Source organism: Mustela lutreola, chromosome 3, assembly GCF_030435805.1.
Source record: "Mustela lutreola isolate mMusLut2 chromosome 3, mMusLut2.pri, whole genome shotgun sequence".
Lineage (NCBI taxonomy): Eukaryota > Metazoa > Chordata > Mammalia > Carnivora > Mustelidae > Mustela > Mustela lutreola.
The window spans coordinates 145,864,229-145,882,354 of NC_081292.1; the positions used below are offsets into that span (position 1 = coordinate 145,864,229).

At 43.4% G+C, this 18,126-nt stretch overlaps 1 protein-coding gene across 1 annotated transcript in view; it reads left to right on the forward strand.

Annotated features, from left to right (window-relative positions):
- The window catches only part of LRP2 (LDL receptor related protein 2), a 200,754-nt gene extending 182,829 nt beyond the window's left edge, over positions 1-17,925 (forward strand). The window contains exons 68-79 of the mRNA XM_059167105.1: positions 360-488; positions 1,670-1,890; positions 2,637-2,813; positions 5,200-5,319; positions 7,564-7,654; positions 8,474-8,541; positions 8,730-8,847; positions 9,358-9,487; positions 10,558-10,659; positions 12,207-12,314; positions 16,058-16,129; positions 16,319-17,925. Of these exons, the coding sequence (XP_059023088.1) occupies positions 360-488; positions 1,670-1,890; positions 2,637-2,813; positions 5,200-5,319; positions 7,564-7,654; positions 8,474-8,541; positions 8,730-8,847; positions 9,358-9,487; positions 10,558-10,659; positions 12,207-12,314; positions 16,058-16,129; positions 16,319-16,477 (1,495 nt within the window). The 3' untranslated portion in view covers positions 16,478-17,925. The remainder of the gene's footprint in view (positions 1-359; positions 489-1,669; positions 1,891-2,636; positions 2,814-5,199; positions 5,320-7,563; positions 7,655-8,473; positions 8,542-8,729; positions 8,848-9,357; positions 9,488-10,557; positions 10,660-12,206; positions 12,315-16,057; positions 16,130-16,318) is intronic.
- Positions 17,926-18,126: the final 201 nt, after the last annotated feature.

The following is an 18,126-nucleotide window of genomic DNA, read 5'->3' on the forward strand; positions in this document are numbered from 1 at the left end:
CAGGGTCCCAGGGCAGTTGGAATTGGCCAGCTCACCAGTGCCTTATGACTTCCACCTGGCAGTGCATGTCTCCTAGCACAATGTCAGATGTGAGTCCATCATCATCACTGATGCTGGCAGATGAGGCAGGAGTCCCCCCTCCACTCCTTAGGCTTCCACTCGTAACTTTCCAAAGACTCTTGGCGGAAGATATCGGGACATTCCCCAGAGAAAGAAACTCTTCTCTGACCACTGGTTATCTAAGTGGTTGTCTTCTTGGCCCCAGCTTCCAAATTGAAGGCTCTCATCTTTAAACCTATTTCCCAGAAGTGACCCACTGAGACTTTTTTAGATGTTTAATTTTGTTTTTTTAAATTCAGGCATATTTACTGGTCAGATGCCAAGACCAAACGGATCGAGGTGGCTAAACTTGATGGGAGGTACAGAAAGTGGCTGATTTCCACTGGACTGGATCAACCAACTGCAGTGGTTGTGAATCCCAAACTAGGGTAAGTACTCGGAGGGGTCCTTCACGTTCTAGATGTTTTCCAGTGGATTGTCAAAAATTTATATCTCAATTATTTTTTCCTAATTGGACTGAAATTGTCCTTGGACTATTTGGAGTGGCATCTATTACTAACTTAAAGAATTACAGTGTTCTCTAAAGATCATTTAGAACCATCCTAGCCTCGGACTAATACTGCATAAGGGGAGGGCCTCTGGTCACATTTTTTCCATAGCCCAGTTTGTCTAAAATCCACACATTTCTCAATAGAATTTAAGGGTCGGTCTCAACCTGATGATTAGACTGGAGTCTGCAAAGTGGTGGCTGGTAGCCTAAATACAGCCTACAGACAGATTGGACTTGAACAAAGCAGAGTTTTAGGGTTTTAAAAGTTTAGTTACAAACACTAAAAAAAAAGTTTAAGCTATGTTTTTGGCTTGAAAAATCAGAACAACTGATAACACTATGTATAATGACTTCCTTACCTAGAGGGGGAGAGGGAGAGGTTTCATGCCCAGTGCGGAGCCCGATGGAGGGCTCGATCTCATAACCGTGAGATCATGATCTCAGCCAAAGTCTATAGGCGGACTCCTAACCGACAGAGCCACCTGGGTGCCCCAGTAGGGATGCCTTTCTTGCTGCAGTGTTGCCTGGAACTTCTAGACAGGGCTTTGCTCTTACCATCACTTGATGTTTGTAACTGTGATGCACCACTCATTTACGTCTCCTGCCTGGTCCTTCCAGGTATTTGAAATCGTGCCATCCCTGGTCTGTGCAGTTCTATAATTATTAATTGGATGCAAAATAATCCATTTTAAAGTTAGAATCCTTATTCTCTGATACATCTCAAACACAGAACAGTGCTGCTAACACAGAAGGCATTCAATAAATATTTTATGAAGAATGAACAGCTTTTGTGATTATACATTTTAAAGTGTCTGAATATATATACTCAAACACGGCTGGGCAATCTTTATGGAGGAAGTTTTCAGGAAGGATAGACCACAGATGCACTGGCTCCTCCTTTTCTCACCCTGTCTTCTAAAGTAAAGTGCAAAAACCGCATCACTTAGCACCCAGATCTCTATGACACACAGCAGATTTCCCTGCTGGAAGGTCATGTTCTGCTTCGGTGGAGAAGCCTCACTAGATGAAATATTAAAAAGAGAAAACCTTCTGTTACAGGCTTATGTACTGGACTGACTGGGGCGGAGAACCTAAAATTGAGTCTGCCTGGATGGATGGACAACATCGGAAAGCCCTGGTGCAGGGGGACCTCGGTTGGCCAACAGGCCTTACTATTGATTATTTGAATGATGACCGGATCTACTGGAGTGACTTTAAGGAGAGCAATATTGAAACCATAAAACATGATGGGACTGATAGAAGAATCGTTACAAATACAGGTTAGAAATGGGTTAGATTTTAATATGTTCTGTAATCAAGAAATATATTTCTAGTGTCTGCCCTGATCTTAGGTGGATACAGTTTCTTAGCTATCACTCCTTCCAATCCCCAGCTGCTCATTTAAATGCAAATGAATCCATTAGCAATAATTAAGGTGTTTTTCCTTGTAACATAATTTTTAAAAGTTGCTCTTAGCGACAGATATTGGAATAGCTGAATTTCCTGTTAAGTCGGCCTGATAGAGTGGCATTTCAGGTGTACCAGTGGAAACCCATGTCTAACCACTTCTAGAGCCATTTGTTTCGATTTATGCTCAATTGCTTACTTTGTACAACTGGAAACATCTAGAAGGAGAGAAGCATTTTGTTTTCTTCTCCAGATTTCTGCAGAATTGCAACAATCCAGTACCTGTTAGCTCTGTGTGATAAGCGGTGTCTTACGTTCAAAGGAAAAAAAATAGAATCTCTGCCATCCAAATTGTTGTGCAAACATAAAATTAAATCAGCAACTTGAAAGTGGGCAGGTTACCTGTAATTGCCATCAACCAGTAGGCATTAATCTAGTTCAACATCTGTCATCTTGATCTCCCAACATCGCACACTTCTGTGGTCACAGTAGAGAAAGCCTGCCTGAATGTTGTATTAGGGATTAATTCAAGCATAATGATATCTGATATAAAAGAGGGGTAGGGTATTTTCTGTTCAATAACCTTGTTTTGCTTTGGCTTTCCTCTGTGGGTAAACAGCAGTGAACCCATATAGTCTGGACATCTTCGAAGGCCAGTTTTACTGGATATCTAGGAATAAGGGAGAAGTGTGGAAGCAAGATAAATTTGGGCGAGATGAGAAAGAGAAAATGCTGATGGTGAACCCGTGGCTCACTCAAGTTCGAATCTTCCATCAACACAGATACGATCACTCAGGTAACACCAACCTTGGAATAAGATGTTCCTTATTATCTGGAAACTTTATTTCAAATTAATGGCTATATTGTTGGAAAGTGGTAATGGATTATAATAGTCTGATCTCTTGGTAAATGAAAGGGGAGTGTGTGTGCGTGTCTGTGTGTAGACCATTTTGACCAGAGAAAGATAAAATTGGAGGTCAGATGCAATTATGTACATCACTAGCAGACATGAAGTAAAAATATTTCAGTCCTCATTGGAATTGCAGGTTTATACTTCTAGGCCACAGAATCCAGCAGGCATCAAAATCCTGCTTGGGGGGGGGGGGACGCCTGGGTGGCTCAGTGGGTTAGGCCTCTCCCTTCAGCTCGGGTCATGGTCTCCGGGTCCTAGGATCAAGCCCCGCATCGGGCTGTTTGCTCAGTGGGGTGCCTGCGTCCCTTCCTCTCCCTCTCTGCCTGCTTGTGATCTCTGTCTGTCAAATAAAATCTTAAAAAAAAAAAAAAAATCCTGCTCAGTGGGTGTCAGGTGGGTTACAACAGGTTTCCTGGATATGGTTGGTGTTCCACACCCTTACAATTCCAAGGCTAGGTGAGTCACGTTATCCTGAGCTATGAGAACCTAGTTTAAAATTGTCAGTCATATGCTGTCTCCTCCCGTCTTTCCCATTTTCTTAGTTGTGGGTCCTATTTCATCAGGTTAGCTGTGTTCTAATGCATCCTCACCGTTGAATGGAGTAAGGTGAAAGGGAAAGGAAATTCTTCTTATTATTATTTTTTTTAAAGATTTATTTATTTATTTGAGAGAGGGGGTGGAGAGAGAGAGAGAGAGAGCAGGAGAGCAGGAGGGTCAGAGGGAGAATCAGACTCCCCGCTGAGGAGGGATTCCCAACCTGGGACTTGATCCCAGGACTCTGGGGTCATGTCCCGAGCTGAGGGCAGACATGTAACCGGCTGAGCCCCCCAGATGCCCTGGAAGGGAAATTCTTGAAGAAAGGAAAGGAAATAAACGTTTATTAAGCTCTATAAGTCAGATTGTCTCTTCAAGTGTTAATTCTGACAGATGGTTACCTCAGTTAATCTCCAAAACTGTGTAAAGAGGTTTTATGTTCCTCTCACGTATAAGGAACCCCACTGATACAATAGCCCTTATGTCTTCCGTGTAGCTGGGACTCTCATCCTGGGCAGTTTTGAAGACAGGAGGAGAGAGCACAGTACACATGGTGAGCCCACTCTCTGGCCTTTGTAGAGAAGGCTACCTAGGAGTTAGAGGAAAATCTGGAGTCAGCTGGGCCCCCTTAAGAGAGGGCTGATGACTGTGTATGCCGGGGACCTAGCCCAGCTTTGTCAGATGAGCATTTACTCTGCACAAGTAGTTCTACCATTTGAGCATGTATCAGAATCATCTAGAGAGCTTGTTGGGCCCCACCTGAGGGGTTTCTGATTTAATAGACCTGAGGTGGCCTAAAAATGTCCATTTCAAATAAGTTCTCAACTGATGCTGGTGTTGCTGGTAAAGGAACCACATTTGAAAAGTCCTGTCCAGGCCCTACACAAGAGTGGGCCATGGACGAGTTGCACTGGTATCTTAAGGGAGTTGGTGAGAAATACAAGACTGTCAGGCCTCACCCAACCTTTTGGAGTCTCATTTCCTAGGTGATTTGTATTACATTCAAGTTGGAAAAGTTCTGCTCTAGAGAGCTGAAGGAATGGGCAGATTTTGTGTAAGTCTTGGGAAATGGTTTACAATTTTATAGCCATGCCTTGTGTGTGATTCCACATCGAATGACAATGAATCAGGATCACTTAAAAAATAAGTCTGTGAAGGAATTTAGAGATCATCTATATCTTGGAGATATCATAATAATAGGCTAGGATAGAGTTCAGAAGACTCCAGAATTACTTGGTAAGCTTTTAATGGTAACACTTTTGTTGTATCCTAGACCAATTAAAATCTGAATTTCTGTGACTGCGCATCAATAGTGGTGAAATAGCTCCCAGGTGATTCTGATAATCACAGCCTTACGTTCCCTTGTCTTGCAAGTAGGAGAACCAAAGAAGTCCAGAAGAAGGTCCTCCTATGAGGGTAGGGTAGAAATCATATCTAACATTTGATCTGGATACATTATGATCTATGGTAATGAGAAATCTTGACATAATAATAGGGTCTTACTGGTCTTTTGAACTATCTTGTTTTGCACTGACTAGGTTTTGAGGTCATGCAGTGCACTAGACACCTACTTCCACACCTGCCAGGGCAAGGGCAGAGCTAGGTAATGCCAGGAGAACATGTGAGCCGTACAGGAGTAGGATGGAAGGGCCACAACTCAGTTGATGAACATATCCTTGGTTGGCGTTCTCATTTCCTCCTCGGATCCTAACCGCTGTTTTCATGTGCTTTCCAGTGCCCAATCGCTGTAAAAATGTCTGCAGTCACCTCTGCCTCCTGAGACCTGGAGGGTATAGCTGTGCCTGCCCCCAAGGGTCCGCCTTCATCGCGGGGAGCAGCACTGATTGTAATGCAGGTAAGGCCACTGCCTGGGCAGCTACGGAGGCTTGGGAACACTCCCCTGCTTTCCTCAGTTTCCCTACTCAGTTACACCTTCTGCGGGAATCTGAAAAATCCCTGTGCTGGGTCCTTTGCAGGATAGAGTAGGGGTGGCTTGAAGGAGGGAGGAGATAGGGAAATACGAACAGAGCTGAGTGGGACTTAGGGAGCCCAACAGGACTGGTGTTCCAAAGATTACTGAGAATTATTTGCCCCCATATCTACAGTAGTGTTGTTTTGTAGGTATTTGGAAGAGTGGGTTCTCTAGAAGGCTTCCACCTCCTTTCTCTACCCCATACCAGATGTCAGTTGCTCTGGAATCCATTCAGCCTTACCTGGAGTTCAAGTGGGGCACTAGGTTTCTGTGGTGGGAGGGCCTCACCCACTACAGATGGGAGGGTAGGAAGAGGGTCACTGTTTTCCTCGCATGCTCATTTCAGAGTTTTGATAAATGGAAAAGGGCCACATGGTAAAAGGCATTGTACACTGTTGGGAGACAGAGGCCAGATAAGGATGCAGTGGTTTTTTTTCTCATCCGAAATACTGTGGCTGACCTCTGCCTGGCAAGACTTGTCTTCGATGACTCTTCTCAAATTAAGAAGCGTATCAACCATAGGTGTCCACTGGTGATCCTAATTAGTGTCCAGTTCTTAATATCCACATTTAAAAAATCATCATGCAGTTCACCAGTGGCCCATTTTGTGGCTCACGTTCTTGTTTTTATGTTTTAGTGACCATTTTATGGTTCCCATCCCTCAGTTTTAGCTGATGGGGAGATGCTTAACCACCGTTGGCCACCAGGGGGAGCAAGTGGTCAAACCATGCACCACCTTTTGGCTCTTCCCAATCAGGCTGGAAAGTTGGCAGGTTTAGAGAATGAACTCAGGGAGAGAAAACTGCTTCCCCAGGTTCCCTTCCCGAATCCCCACCCTTTCTGAATCCCCACTCTCATCCCAAGGCTACTGGAGAAATACTGGCAAGCTTACAATATTTAGCAATATTTTGAACCAAACGATTTCAGGCTTTTGACATTTGTTCTCTGCGGTAGATGGACGGTTCTGACATTTATTGCGATTTCACACTCGGGAGTGGTGGTGTCCAAATTGTCACCCCGTGGACTACTTTCCTCATTTACATTTTTTGCCAAGTGCATTATAGTAAGATTCTTGGTTAAAAGAACTTAACCAAAGCAAGCATGCTAATGGTGGTAGTTATTCCATATAGGGTCTTGGTTTGGTATATTAATTAGTTAATTTGATAAGTTTTTGAGTGCCTACTACATGCTAGGCATTAGTGCTGGAGGTAATGGAAGTGAAAAAACAATGTTTGCTCTTGTTGGGTTTATATTCTAGTAGGACAGTAAATAGAGACCCACCCACCCCCGTATATAATATCAGGTCGTAAAAGCAAAAGGAGAAAACCAAAGCAAGGTAAGAGGGTTGAGGATAGGGCGGGAGTTGGGTTGCCTTTAGCTAGAGTTCCAAGAAGGCCTCTCTGATGAAGCAGATTTTGAATAGACTTTCAGATTGAGGGACTGAGCCAGGAGGACATCTGAACTCCTTAAGTAAGGGCACAAGTTCTAAATACTCACTGAACATCTTCTAAGTATGAGACATGGCAACACTAACAAGCCCATCAGGCACATCCAGGGAGTACGTGGGGGCTGAGCTGGAACAGGGGCCCAGAGTGAGGGCAGTTTTGGAGGACTTAAAAAAATAAGATAGCTCTGACTAGCTGTCTTATCCGGCATCTGTGCCCCTGCATTGTGTGTCTGTCAGTTGCTTGATGGGTCCCTGATGCTTTGGAACCTTCAGTTCAAGTCCAGGTGTCCCCAGACTGAGCTCTTGTATTTAACAGGGCTTGTGGAGGAGAATTCTGAAAACTTCCAATGAGAACGTGAATGTCCTAAGAGATCCCTTTACCATAAGCGTCTTTTAAACATTAATGTATGTTCTGGAGTATAGTGTCTCTCCACTGTTTGGAGGGGAAATACTATAAAATTGCCTCTTTCCTTCCACCAAATGTGCATTCCTTTCAAAAACCTTATTATTAAGGAAATTTATCTGACTCCAGGGGAAGGTAATGTTTAGAGAGGGAGGCTAAGTAGCTGCCCTGCCCCACCCACTCCCCACCCCAACCCTGGGCCTGAACAGATCTGCATGGTTTGGGTGGCCTGCAGAGTGTGGCTGACTAATGCTTGCATGCCTTTCCCTTTCTGCAGCCATCGAAAGTCCTATCACCATGCCCCCCCCATGCCGGTGTATGTATGGAGGAAGTTGCTATTTTGATGAGAACGACCTCCCCAAATGCAAGTAAGTCTGAATCTTGAGGTCCAAGCTGTAGGCCTTGTGTCTCCTGGAGGAATTTTAGACCAAGTGGCCAGAAAAATAACAAGAACCTTGCCACTTCACTAATTTTCTCGTCTTTGCCAGCTTGCCCTCCCTTGGGAGAGTCCACAGAGAACCAAGGCAGTGTGTCTCCACCTGTATACTGTTCATAAGAATCTTCTGGATCAAATGGCCTACCCCCTTCACAGGGATTCTGCATTTCCCATCCCGCCTCCCCAGGAGATGCCACAGGAGTGTGGGCCAGCTCTAACAAGGGCTTAGAGAAGTGACAGCCCCATTTTTTCCCTACTCATCTGGAGGTGGTAATAACATTAGGATTGTGGGAGATCAGGTGTCAGCAGTGGTGCTCCAGCCCAAGCCCTCGTGATGAGCAGAAACTGGGCCAGAGATGTGGAAAAAAGAGAATTACGGAGAAAGCTCTAACACGGAGCAAGATAAATGGAGGTCTCTGAAAGTACTTAATGAATACGTGTCAGAGGAAAGAACACAATGGTGATTTTCAGTTTTCTCTTGAAGGAAGAGTTCTGGAGGGTAAATGTGACACCATGAGGTTTATTTGATATCAGGGTCACAACACCAAAAGTGAATTTCAAAGTCGGATTGCCATCCTTTCTGCTCATCGCCCACTGGCAGAGCACAGGAAGGTCGTGCAGGACACATTGACTGTTCTGCACATAATTTGCTCAGTCTACCCTCTCCCTACCCGAAGACGGGCTTGTAAGAGCTATGACTCTGGAAGCCTAGGAAGGCCATAGCTTGTGAACCATTCTTCTTCTACTTCAGGTGTCCCAGCGGCTACATGGGGAAACACTGTGAAATAGGGCTTTCCAAAGGTGTCCCTCCAGGAACAAGTAAGTTCTAAGAATATGAGCAGCCTGGAAAGGCCACAGCGCTCCTAAATTCTGAATGCTGTCTAGATTCTGTTTAACTCCGTCTTGGGAGAATGAGTGGTTCTACCCCGTGCTTCCACCGTAAAGTCTTCCGGTGCCTTTCCCTTTCCACCTGCTGATATGGTCCCTTCTCCCCTCTTTGACGACAGCAGTGGCTGTGCTCTTGACCATCATCCTGATCATCATCATCGCCGCTTTGGCGGCTTTAGGATTTTTCCACTACCGGAGAACGGGCTCCCTTTTGCCTTCTCTGCCCAAGCTACCAAGGTCAGTTTCAGTATGGGGAAGATTGATGTTGGAAGCCTGGGTGATGGGACCGTTTGAATCAGTTAGGTGTTTTATTTATATATATTTTAAGCACAGTGTGCAGCTTGCTTTTTCTGCAGAAACAAAAAGTAGTGAACTTGAAGCCATCATTTCAGATGACAACTTCTGAATCAAGTGCTTCTTTGGAAGCCTAGGTGCAGATCCTATTTTATAGTTTAAATGGTTGTGCCCACTGGTGGGCATTTGGGTCAGACTGGAACTCTCTCTGTGGGATGGACCACTCTTTATTCCTGCAAGTTACCGGTTGGCTCTCTCTCAGATCTCCCACCATTCGGGAATGTGCTTTAACACTTCCATGTAGCTGAGGCAATGTCCTACCATATTTGATGTGGAGATTCATAGTGGGAATCCAGCCCTTCATTGAAGGAAGAGTTTGCAATATGGAGGAGAGGGCACTGTTGCCAAAGGTTGTTTAAAAAATTGCACATTGTTTCAATTACTTCTTTTCAGCTTAAGCAGTCTAGTAAAATCCTCTGAAAATGGAAATGGGGTGACCTTCAGATCGGGAGCAGATGTTAACATGGATATCGGAGTATCTGGTTTTGGGCCTGAGTCTGCTATTGACCGCTCGATGGTGATGGTGAGTGTGGCTACAAGGGACAGTTTGAAGGTTTTCATTTTTACTGTTTTTTTCTTTTTTAAAGAAAAGAAATACTTTTATAGAGAATAAAATTAACCTAGTAAAAAAAAGATAAAGCATTGTGCCTCTCAAAATAGTCTACAAAATCAGGAAACATTGTTTGTTGCAGAAAGTTCTCTAAAAATACTAGTAATACAATTGAACTCTACCTCTGCTCTAAGTCACAGTTGAATCCTGAAGAGTGTTGAATTTAATGGGAATCTTAAGCAGCCTTGTGTGTTTTGGGAGGGGGAGAAAGAGAGCATGGTGTTGCTTTAATTTGGTGACTCCTTGTATGTGAAAGGAAAGAGTAGGGAAATACGTCTCCTAGTCTCATATATTTTCCCACCAATGTAAAATATTGACAGAACAAGCAGTGATTTTTAGAGTCGGTGGTTGGTTCAAATCGTAATTCTGCCACCTGCTAAGGACGTTACAGTAGGCACGAGCTTGATCACTCTGACCCTCACTGTCCTCATCTGTGAAATGGGTACAGTAATACCTCTTGTGAGGATCAAATGGCTACTTTATGAGTGGACTAGTACAGTCTTTATAATCAGTACTGGAAAATCACTTTCAGTATTCTGCTTTCCCCCAATTCTTTCATGTTTGCCCTTGCATAAAAGTACAGGGTGATCGGTTCTTCCCTTTTTCATATCTCCCTCTTCTCCTCTTAGCTCTTTTTCCATCACCCACTCTTTTCTCGGTTGTACAAACCCAATCCCCAAGTGAGTTATTTGTATTAAGGAGCCAAAGACAATGTGGATATAGGGGGGGAATGTTTGCTTTCTTGATCTGATAAATGAGTGCATTTATTAACTTTGTGTAATGGTTTGCCATACGGAAGCCTTATGTCTCCTGCCCCCCTCCGTTTTTTGGGTTGGGGTAAGTTCTTTTGGGGTATATTTGGCATAGTACCTGAAATTTCTTGAGGTATGAGGAGGGCACCTTCCTTTATGTGTGAACCAGATATATATATATATATATATATATATATATATATATATATATAATTTTTTTTTTTTCATCAGAGTGAAAACTTTGCCATGGAGATGGGGAAGCAGCCCATAATATTTGAAAACCCAATGTATGCATCCAGGGACAGTGATGTCAAAGTGGTTCAGCCAACGCAGGTGAGAAATCAGCCCTTTCTTTGAGGAGCTGCTGTTGTTGAATCTTGTTCTATTGAATAAGACCCTCTTAGAGTTCTCCCAACTTACCTTTGAATGGAAGGAAGCAGTGTTCATTCATTCTTCTGCTTGATATATGCAGTCACAGGATGGACCCAAGGATACGACACCAATTTCGCACATAGTTGCTGGGGTTTAGCGGCCCTTGGGGTGCTGACCAAGAGCCTTTTCATTCTGAGTGGTCAGGGCAAGAACTAGGAATCCATTCAGGGGCTTGGCAGGCAGTGCTAGGCACACACAGGCTCTCTGTAAGTATTTGTGAAATGGACAAGTGAATGATCGTCAGGTCATTATATAGAGATTTGGGGGACTGGATATACTCTCTGGGTTCTTACTGATAGCACAAGGGTGTTATTTGAGGTGACCTCCCTATACTTGCCTTCCCCATACATCTCTGAAAAGTACAAAAGTCTCCAGAATAGATAGGCAGCTCTCTCAGTTTCCTGTGGTGCAGCCCTATTACTCACTCCCTTCAAGAGGAGCAGGGAGACAACATAGGTGTATAGATGAAGGAGAAGAGGTTTTCATGGGCTTTGGATCAGGAGCTCCCATACCATTTCTAGTGCTTGTCAACTCTTAGTCTGTCCTTCTTGTCTTTGTGAAATATGGTTTCGTTGTTAATACCTAAACTTCTTTTGAAATCATAAGATATGCTACCTCTTAAATACAGAAGTGTTTATTTTATGAATAGCTTTCCTAAGATCAGAAATAGTTGCATCTTGAAAGCATTTTGTCTGATCCTTTGATATCAATAGCAAAAATCTAATCACATGATAAAACAGATGTGACATCTCAGTTGGCATTTTCACTTGAAATAAAATAAGGCCATGTTTATAAACATACCCACATTTGAAAAGAAATGAAACAGTGAATATAAAAATACAGGAAAAAGTGGATTTTTTGCCTTGTAATTTGTTAATTATATATTGATAGTAATTTGGGCTTAAGAGGGGACCTTGGAATCACATGAATGTTACAGAAAAATGTCTAGAGGGTTATTAATTCCATTATACCTTTGTTTCAGATATTCAGCATCTTATAAGCAGTCCTCTCAGATTATTAATTTTACTCTAAATATCCAAAGATTAGATTCTCAGTTCTGATGAGTTTGGGAATAATTCATGCTGTTCCTCTAGATTTGGTGGCCAGTGTACAGCCAGAGTTGTTGATCGAAAAATACGGTCCGCAGTGGGAATACGGGAGCACAGACAACACAATAAAATTGTCATTACTGAGAGTGTAAGCTGTGATACGTGTGTTTGCCTCCCAGGATTAAGGCATGACATGGATGACATAGTGGTGGTGCTTCTGATTTGGGGAAGATGGAACAGTGTTTAGTCGTGGGCGATGGGGTTAGGCTCATGTAAGAGAAAGAGTGCCTGGCTATGTCTGTGGGAAAGCAAGGCTATGAAGAGAGCCAAAGAGTTAATAAGAAACTTCACAGCCAGGATTGTTTCAAAACTGGATACTGTGCTTTAATGTGCACACAGGTGACTGTATCTGGAAATGTGGATAACCAGAACTATGGAAGTCCCATCAACCCTTCTGAAATAGTTCCAGACACAAAGCCGACCTCCCCTGGTGCTGAGGGAACTCAGGTAACAGTGGATGGCTACTGAAGGGACGTGAGATTTGCAAAGGGCTCCAGAGTTGCTGGGTTTACTAATGCTCAGGGTAACTAGGGAGACCCTGATAAGCTCGTGGAACCTATAGATAGGCAGTTAAGAAAGATAATTTTTTTAAAAAAATAGTAAATTGAAAAATTTTCCACAGCTAAAGCCACATTTCTGAAACAGGCATGATACTCCTGGTGACATGAGAGACCATAATAGAAAAGAAAGGCAACAGACTTCCAGATCTAGTCTCTTTAGACCGAGGTGCTTGATTTTAGAGAATGACTTCACTATGTCATTGTGTCACTGTGTCAAGGATACATGTAGAAGACTCTTTCCTTTTGTTACATAGTGGAATTTTTCTACAGTGTACATCTTTGTTCCCTGAAAAATGTGCTGTGTTCTTAGCTCCTCTGCTGTTAACCTGTATTCACCACGAGATGGCACTAGTTGATACTCTCCATCTATCCATGTGGCCATCCAACCAACCAGTGTTTTCGCCCTCAGTGTGCCAGGCACAGTGTTTAACAACCAAAAGTAAAAGAAAAAAGACCGCTAATGGAACTTCTCTATCATGCCTTCAGGCACTTTGAAATTTTTAGACTATTTGGTCTACAGAGAGAAAGTCAGTAAATAAATCTGATAGAAAATTTTGTGTTAATGTTTAATCAATCCCTAGTTTTAATGGCTACGTATGAAGCTAAATAAGATTCAGCTCTCTGATCCTGGGCCAACTATTTTACCTCTGGGTTCTAGAGTCTTCATGCTTCTCCTTAGGGCCACTGTTGGCATATGAAGTGAAATATTTGTGGTACAAAAGTTTGTCTCTGCTTACCAGGACATTTTCCCATTCTGGACCCTGTCCGTGGAGCATCAGCTTTCTGTCTCCCTCAGTGCACTGTGGCCCCCCAGATCCTCTTCCACTCTGCCTCCCCCCATATTCCCAGTGGAGGACAGAAGGATCTGGCATGTCTCTGTCTTAAGGTTCTGTGACTTCTTCTGTGAAGTGATGTAAAAAATCAAATCCAAGGGTAGTTAGAAATCTGGCCACTTACATCATCCTTATTTCTCAAATTGCACCATCTCTGTGCATAACTGGTATCTGCCAAGTTAACTTGGAAGTCGTGTTGGATTTCCAGCACCTCAGATACTGGTTCCTGTTCCGCTTGTTTGGATCAAAATAAAAGTTGAACTAAATTCATGCTCATGAGGGATACCTGGGTGGCTCAGTCGGTTAAGCCTCCCTGACTCTTGTTTTTGGCACAGGCCAAGATCTCAGGGTCTTGAGATCAAGCCCTGCGTCGGACTCCTGTGTGGGCATGGAGCCTGCTTAAGATCCTTTCCTGTCCTCCCTTCATGCCTCCCATTCTCTCTCAAAAAAAAAAAAAAAAAAAAAAAAAAAAAAAAAAAAAAAAAAAAAAAGATGCTAATGAAGAACTTAGCTCTCTGTCTACCTTTTTTCTTCTTCTTTTTTTTTTTTTAAGGTTTTATTTATTTATTTGACAGAGCGATCACAAGTAGTCAGAGAGGCAGGCAGAGAAAAAGGCAGGGAAGCAGGCTCCCAGCTGAGTGGAGAGCCCGATGTGGGGCTTGATCCCAGGGCCCTGAGATCATGACCCAAGCTGAAGGCAGAGGCTTTAACCCCCTGAGCCATCCAGGTACCCCTCTCTGTCTATCTTTTTATATTTCATGTACTAATTCCTTCTCCTCCTGACACACACACACACACGAGACACATACAAATGTTGTCTTAGAAAGGAATTTTCAGTTTCATATTTTTCAAGGGACTGAATTTCTTTCTTCAGGCTACATATAAAAGTGGATTTTGGAGATTAATTTTCCACAGACACCAAAAGACTTGAATGTCACAATGCTGTGTGTCTTGAATGTTCCCTGAGCCTGACTCAACCCCAAGGCAGTGTCAGGTTTATTTTATATTCTCACTTACTTTTTCTTTTCAGTCCATTTCAAGTCTAGTGATCTCTTCACTACACCGAACTCTCTCCCAGCCTGAGCAGGAAGGGAATGTGGGGTGGGGCGTGTGCTGCAGCCTCTGACCTGCACGCCTGTCATCAGAAACAAAATGAACATGGAAAGACTTCAAATGAGAGATCTTCACCCATTATAGTCCCTTCTTTCTCATCTTCCTCTTTGCAGTATGTCTGCTCTTCCTCTTCTTTTTTTCTTTTATCGATTGAGGCTGAGACTCTCTCTTTTTTTTTTTTTTTTTTTTTTAATTTATTTGAGAGAGAGAAAGTGAGACAGCATGAGCCAGGAGAAGCTCAGAGAGAGAAGCAGACTCCCCGTGGAACTGAGAGCCCGATGCGGGACTCGATCCCGGGACTCCAGGATCATGACCTGAGCTGAAGGCAGTCGTCCAACCAACTGAGCCACCCAGGCGTCCCGGGGCTGAGACTCTTTTAAGGTCTCTTCTGCCCGGCATATCTAGTGATCTCCTCATATCAGTCATGCCCTAGGCACTGGAAGGGGCAGCCAGTGTGGCTTGAAGCCATAGAGGCACTTGGTTAGGATCTCCTTAGGTTAGCACTCATGTGCCAGAGAGGCTCACAGATCTGTCATTCATCAGTAAATGGGCTCAAAGGACTCAAATCTAGGAACATGAATTCCTGTAACTCCGTTCTGTCATTTTCCAAAAGTTACATTGATCTGCATTGGGTTTCCCAATGGGTTTGCAGTGGAAATCACCATGGTTCCTCTTATTAGTAATTGTTTAACCCCAGGTAGTCCATTCCACAGGTGTAAGTTTCCCGCTCTTGGCCTGAATGAGTCATCTTTCTCTTGGTGGCGATCATGTACGGAGTAGGTGCTCACTTACATACAGATTACAATGAATGGTCTTCTGTGGTCATGTGCCCCCCTGACTCCTTCACATATTGGCCCCCTACTTTCACAGAGCAAGAGATACCCCTAAAATAGATGGGCTGCCTTAGCTACCTGCTGGAGTTGGGTATCTGCTCCCGGCCTCCACTGGGTAGCCAGAGCTGTGTCCAGCAGTGGCGCCATGGACGGCTTTTCAGCAGGCCCCGGGCTACCCGCCATCATCGATGGTGATTCCTCTTTCGCTTCTTCGGTCTATGGGCCTCAGAGTCTGTAATTACTGCCTACTCTTCCACCTACAATTCAGTTACATGAGCTTGCTGTGACTCTGTTTCCTCATCTGTAACAAAAGAGCACCCACCTCACAAACCTGCTGGGAAGGTAAATTGCAAAACTTGTAGGCTAACCCCTGATACCTAGTGGGCTCTTAGTAAAGACTCATTTTTGGTATCACTATGGCTGTTCTGATTATAGGAAGAAATGACGAAGGGAGAAGGGATATGCTTGCATTGACCAAGGATCAAAACCCCATTTTAGGAAATGGGAGTTACCATCTGGCTTTCTCTTTACATTTTTGGCAACCCCCGAAGAAATCTCTACTCTCTCCCAGGGCTTCTAGATTCTAGAGGCACAGATTCTGTCAACTCTACATGTCAAATCAAGGAAATATTTTGAAATTTATTAGACGAAAAGAGCCAGAGACTTCTCAGTTTCAGTTTGGGGGCCGTCTGAGGAGGAACTGAACAGTTTACCCAAGGGGCAAGTCACATGGTCCCAGGTCCAAATTTGCTTTGTCCTTTACTAAGAAGACATTTTAAAGCTTGAGGGGACCAAATCCACGCCAGAGAATTCCATTACTGAAGGTTTTCCATTTCCCCTTTTTCATTTAGGCAACAAAATGGAATATCTTCAAACGAAAACCGAAACCGGCCACGAACTTTGAAAATCCGATCTATGCAGAGGTAATCGTTGACAATTTGTCTTAGCACAAGCATTCGGCATTCTTCCTTAGCAATCCCTTGCTTGGCTCACTGGGATGTATGCTCAGATTATCTTGAGCAAACTGGCAATGATTTGTTTTCTTCACACGAAACTGTTTCTAGTCCTGTTGGGGGAATAAATGGCTGATCCGTGTTTCATTGTGGCCTTAGATGGAGAATGAACAGAAGGACAGCACGGCTGTGACTCCACCTCCAATGCCTTCTGTCCCTGCTAAAAGTTCCCCGAGAGGCCCAGTGCCAACCTATACTGCAACAGAAGACACTTTTATAGACACCGCAAGCCTTGTTAGAGAAGACTCTGAGGTATAGCCATGCCAGCTATCTAGGGAATAATTAGAAACACACTTTTGCACATATATTTTTTACAAGCAGATGAAGAGAAAGTTGACATTCAGTACTTTATTAAAAAAATATATATATTTTTTTTCCCAGTTCGCCTATAGTTGGAAGTGTCCATGGAAACTCTGCCTTGAGTGTCTTTTTTTTTTTTTTTTTTTTTTTTACTTAATGCTGTCTCCTATTTTTACAGATAATTATCACAATGTACTATATGTATATCTTTGCACTGAAGCTCTCCGAAGGTAATTCTATAAATATGTTGTACATTTGTAAATTTCAGAAAGATTATCACATCATTAAATTTGCTGATAAAAGTATCTGCTGAATGGGTGGTGATCATTACCGTAAATGATCCAACAAGGAAAGGAATTGACGGGGCGTGGGGTGGTGTAGCCATGTCTGAAGAAGGGTACCACTCCTGTTCTCTATAGGATTATTCAGGAAAGAGATCCGGGCCCCACTCCTGGGTCCACTTTTACACCTTTGGCACTTAATGAATGTTCCGCATTTGTTCAACATTACCTGTAACCTGGTCGGTAGGCGTATGGACAGAGGGTGCGGTGTGTCGTGCGGACATCTGGATCTGCTTGTCGCTGCCTCCAGTAGCGCAGAAAGTAGAAAACCAGCTTGGTGCTGCCCTTCTGCACGTCTGTGCTGAATGCTCTCACATGTCTTTACCTCGCTAGCTGCCAAGTCAACATTCTTACCTGCGACATCTGTGAGAAAGTCGCGTGTCCTGAGGTACAAGTGTCCTGCAAAGAGTTTGTTATCAGATTGCATGAACCCTTTTGCCTGATGGATCCTAGGGTGATTTCTGTCCTTCCGTGCCTCTCAGGCAGTTCCCTACCCTGGACGCTGGAGCTCAACCGCTGAATTACTAAAACCAAACCCCTGTCTTCATCAAGTATGGTGCAAAACAGATACCAGTTAAGCAAAGCCTCAACTGGGTTTTTGTTTCTGTGTGTGAAAATATCATTATAATGACTATTTATTTCCTCAGTTGAACATGAATAGAAAGGGAAACTGTTCTTCTTGAGCCTTTTTTTTTTTTTTTAAGGTCCTTTTGGCTAAATCGTACATTTGTGTTTTGGAATGTACTGCAGAGCCTAGATTTTTCTCTTGAGTAGTGGGTATAGAACCCACAATGGGAACCATGGCAGGAATATACAGTTTCCGTACTACGTAGCATTCCTGACTCTCTGTGCTAATATTGCACATTTTTAAAACCATGAATGGATGGATGGATGGATGAATGGAAGAAACATGTACTACTGATTATTTTATTACTGAGTTCTCAAAATATTCGTGGCTCCTATTTTGGGAGCTTATTGCAATTTTTTTTGAAATGTACTTTGATTAGAAAAGCAAATGGAAATGATGCTGCTGAGAAATTTCTAATAAATTTGTATTTTATCAGACTACTTTGGTGTGTTTCTTAAGACCAGCTCACGAGTCTGTTGTATTTTTCTGCGCAGAGAACTTGGGGCTTTGAGTGCTAGGCCACCTGAGAACTAAGGGTGCCCAGAGGTGGGGGGGAGGAGTTCACAGCACATCCAGCCCTGACAGGCCTGGTGGGGTAATTAATCTCAGAGAGGAGTAAGCTCCTTAAGTTCCCACCT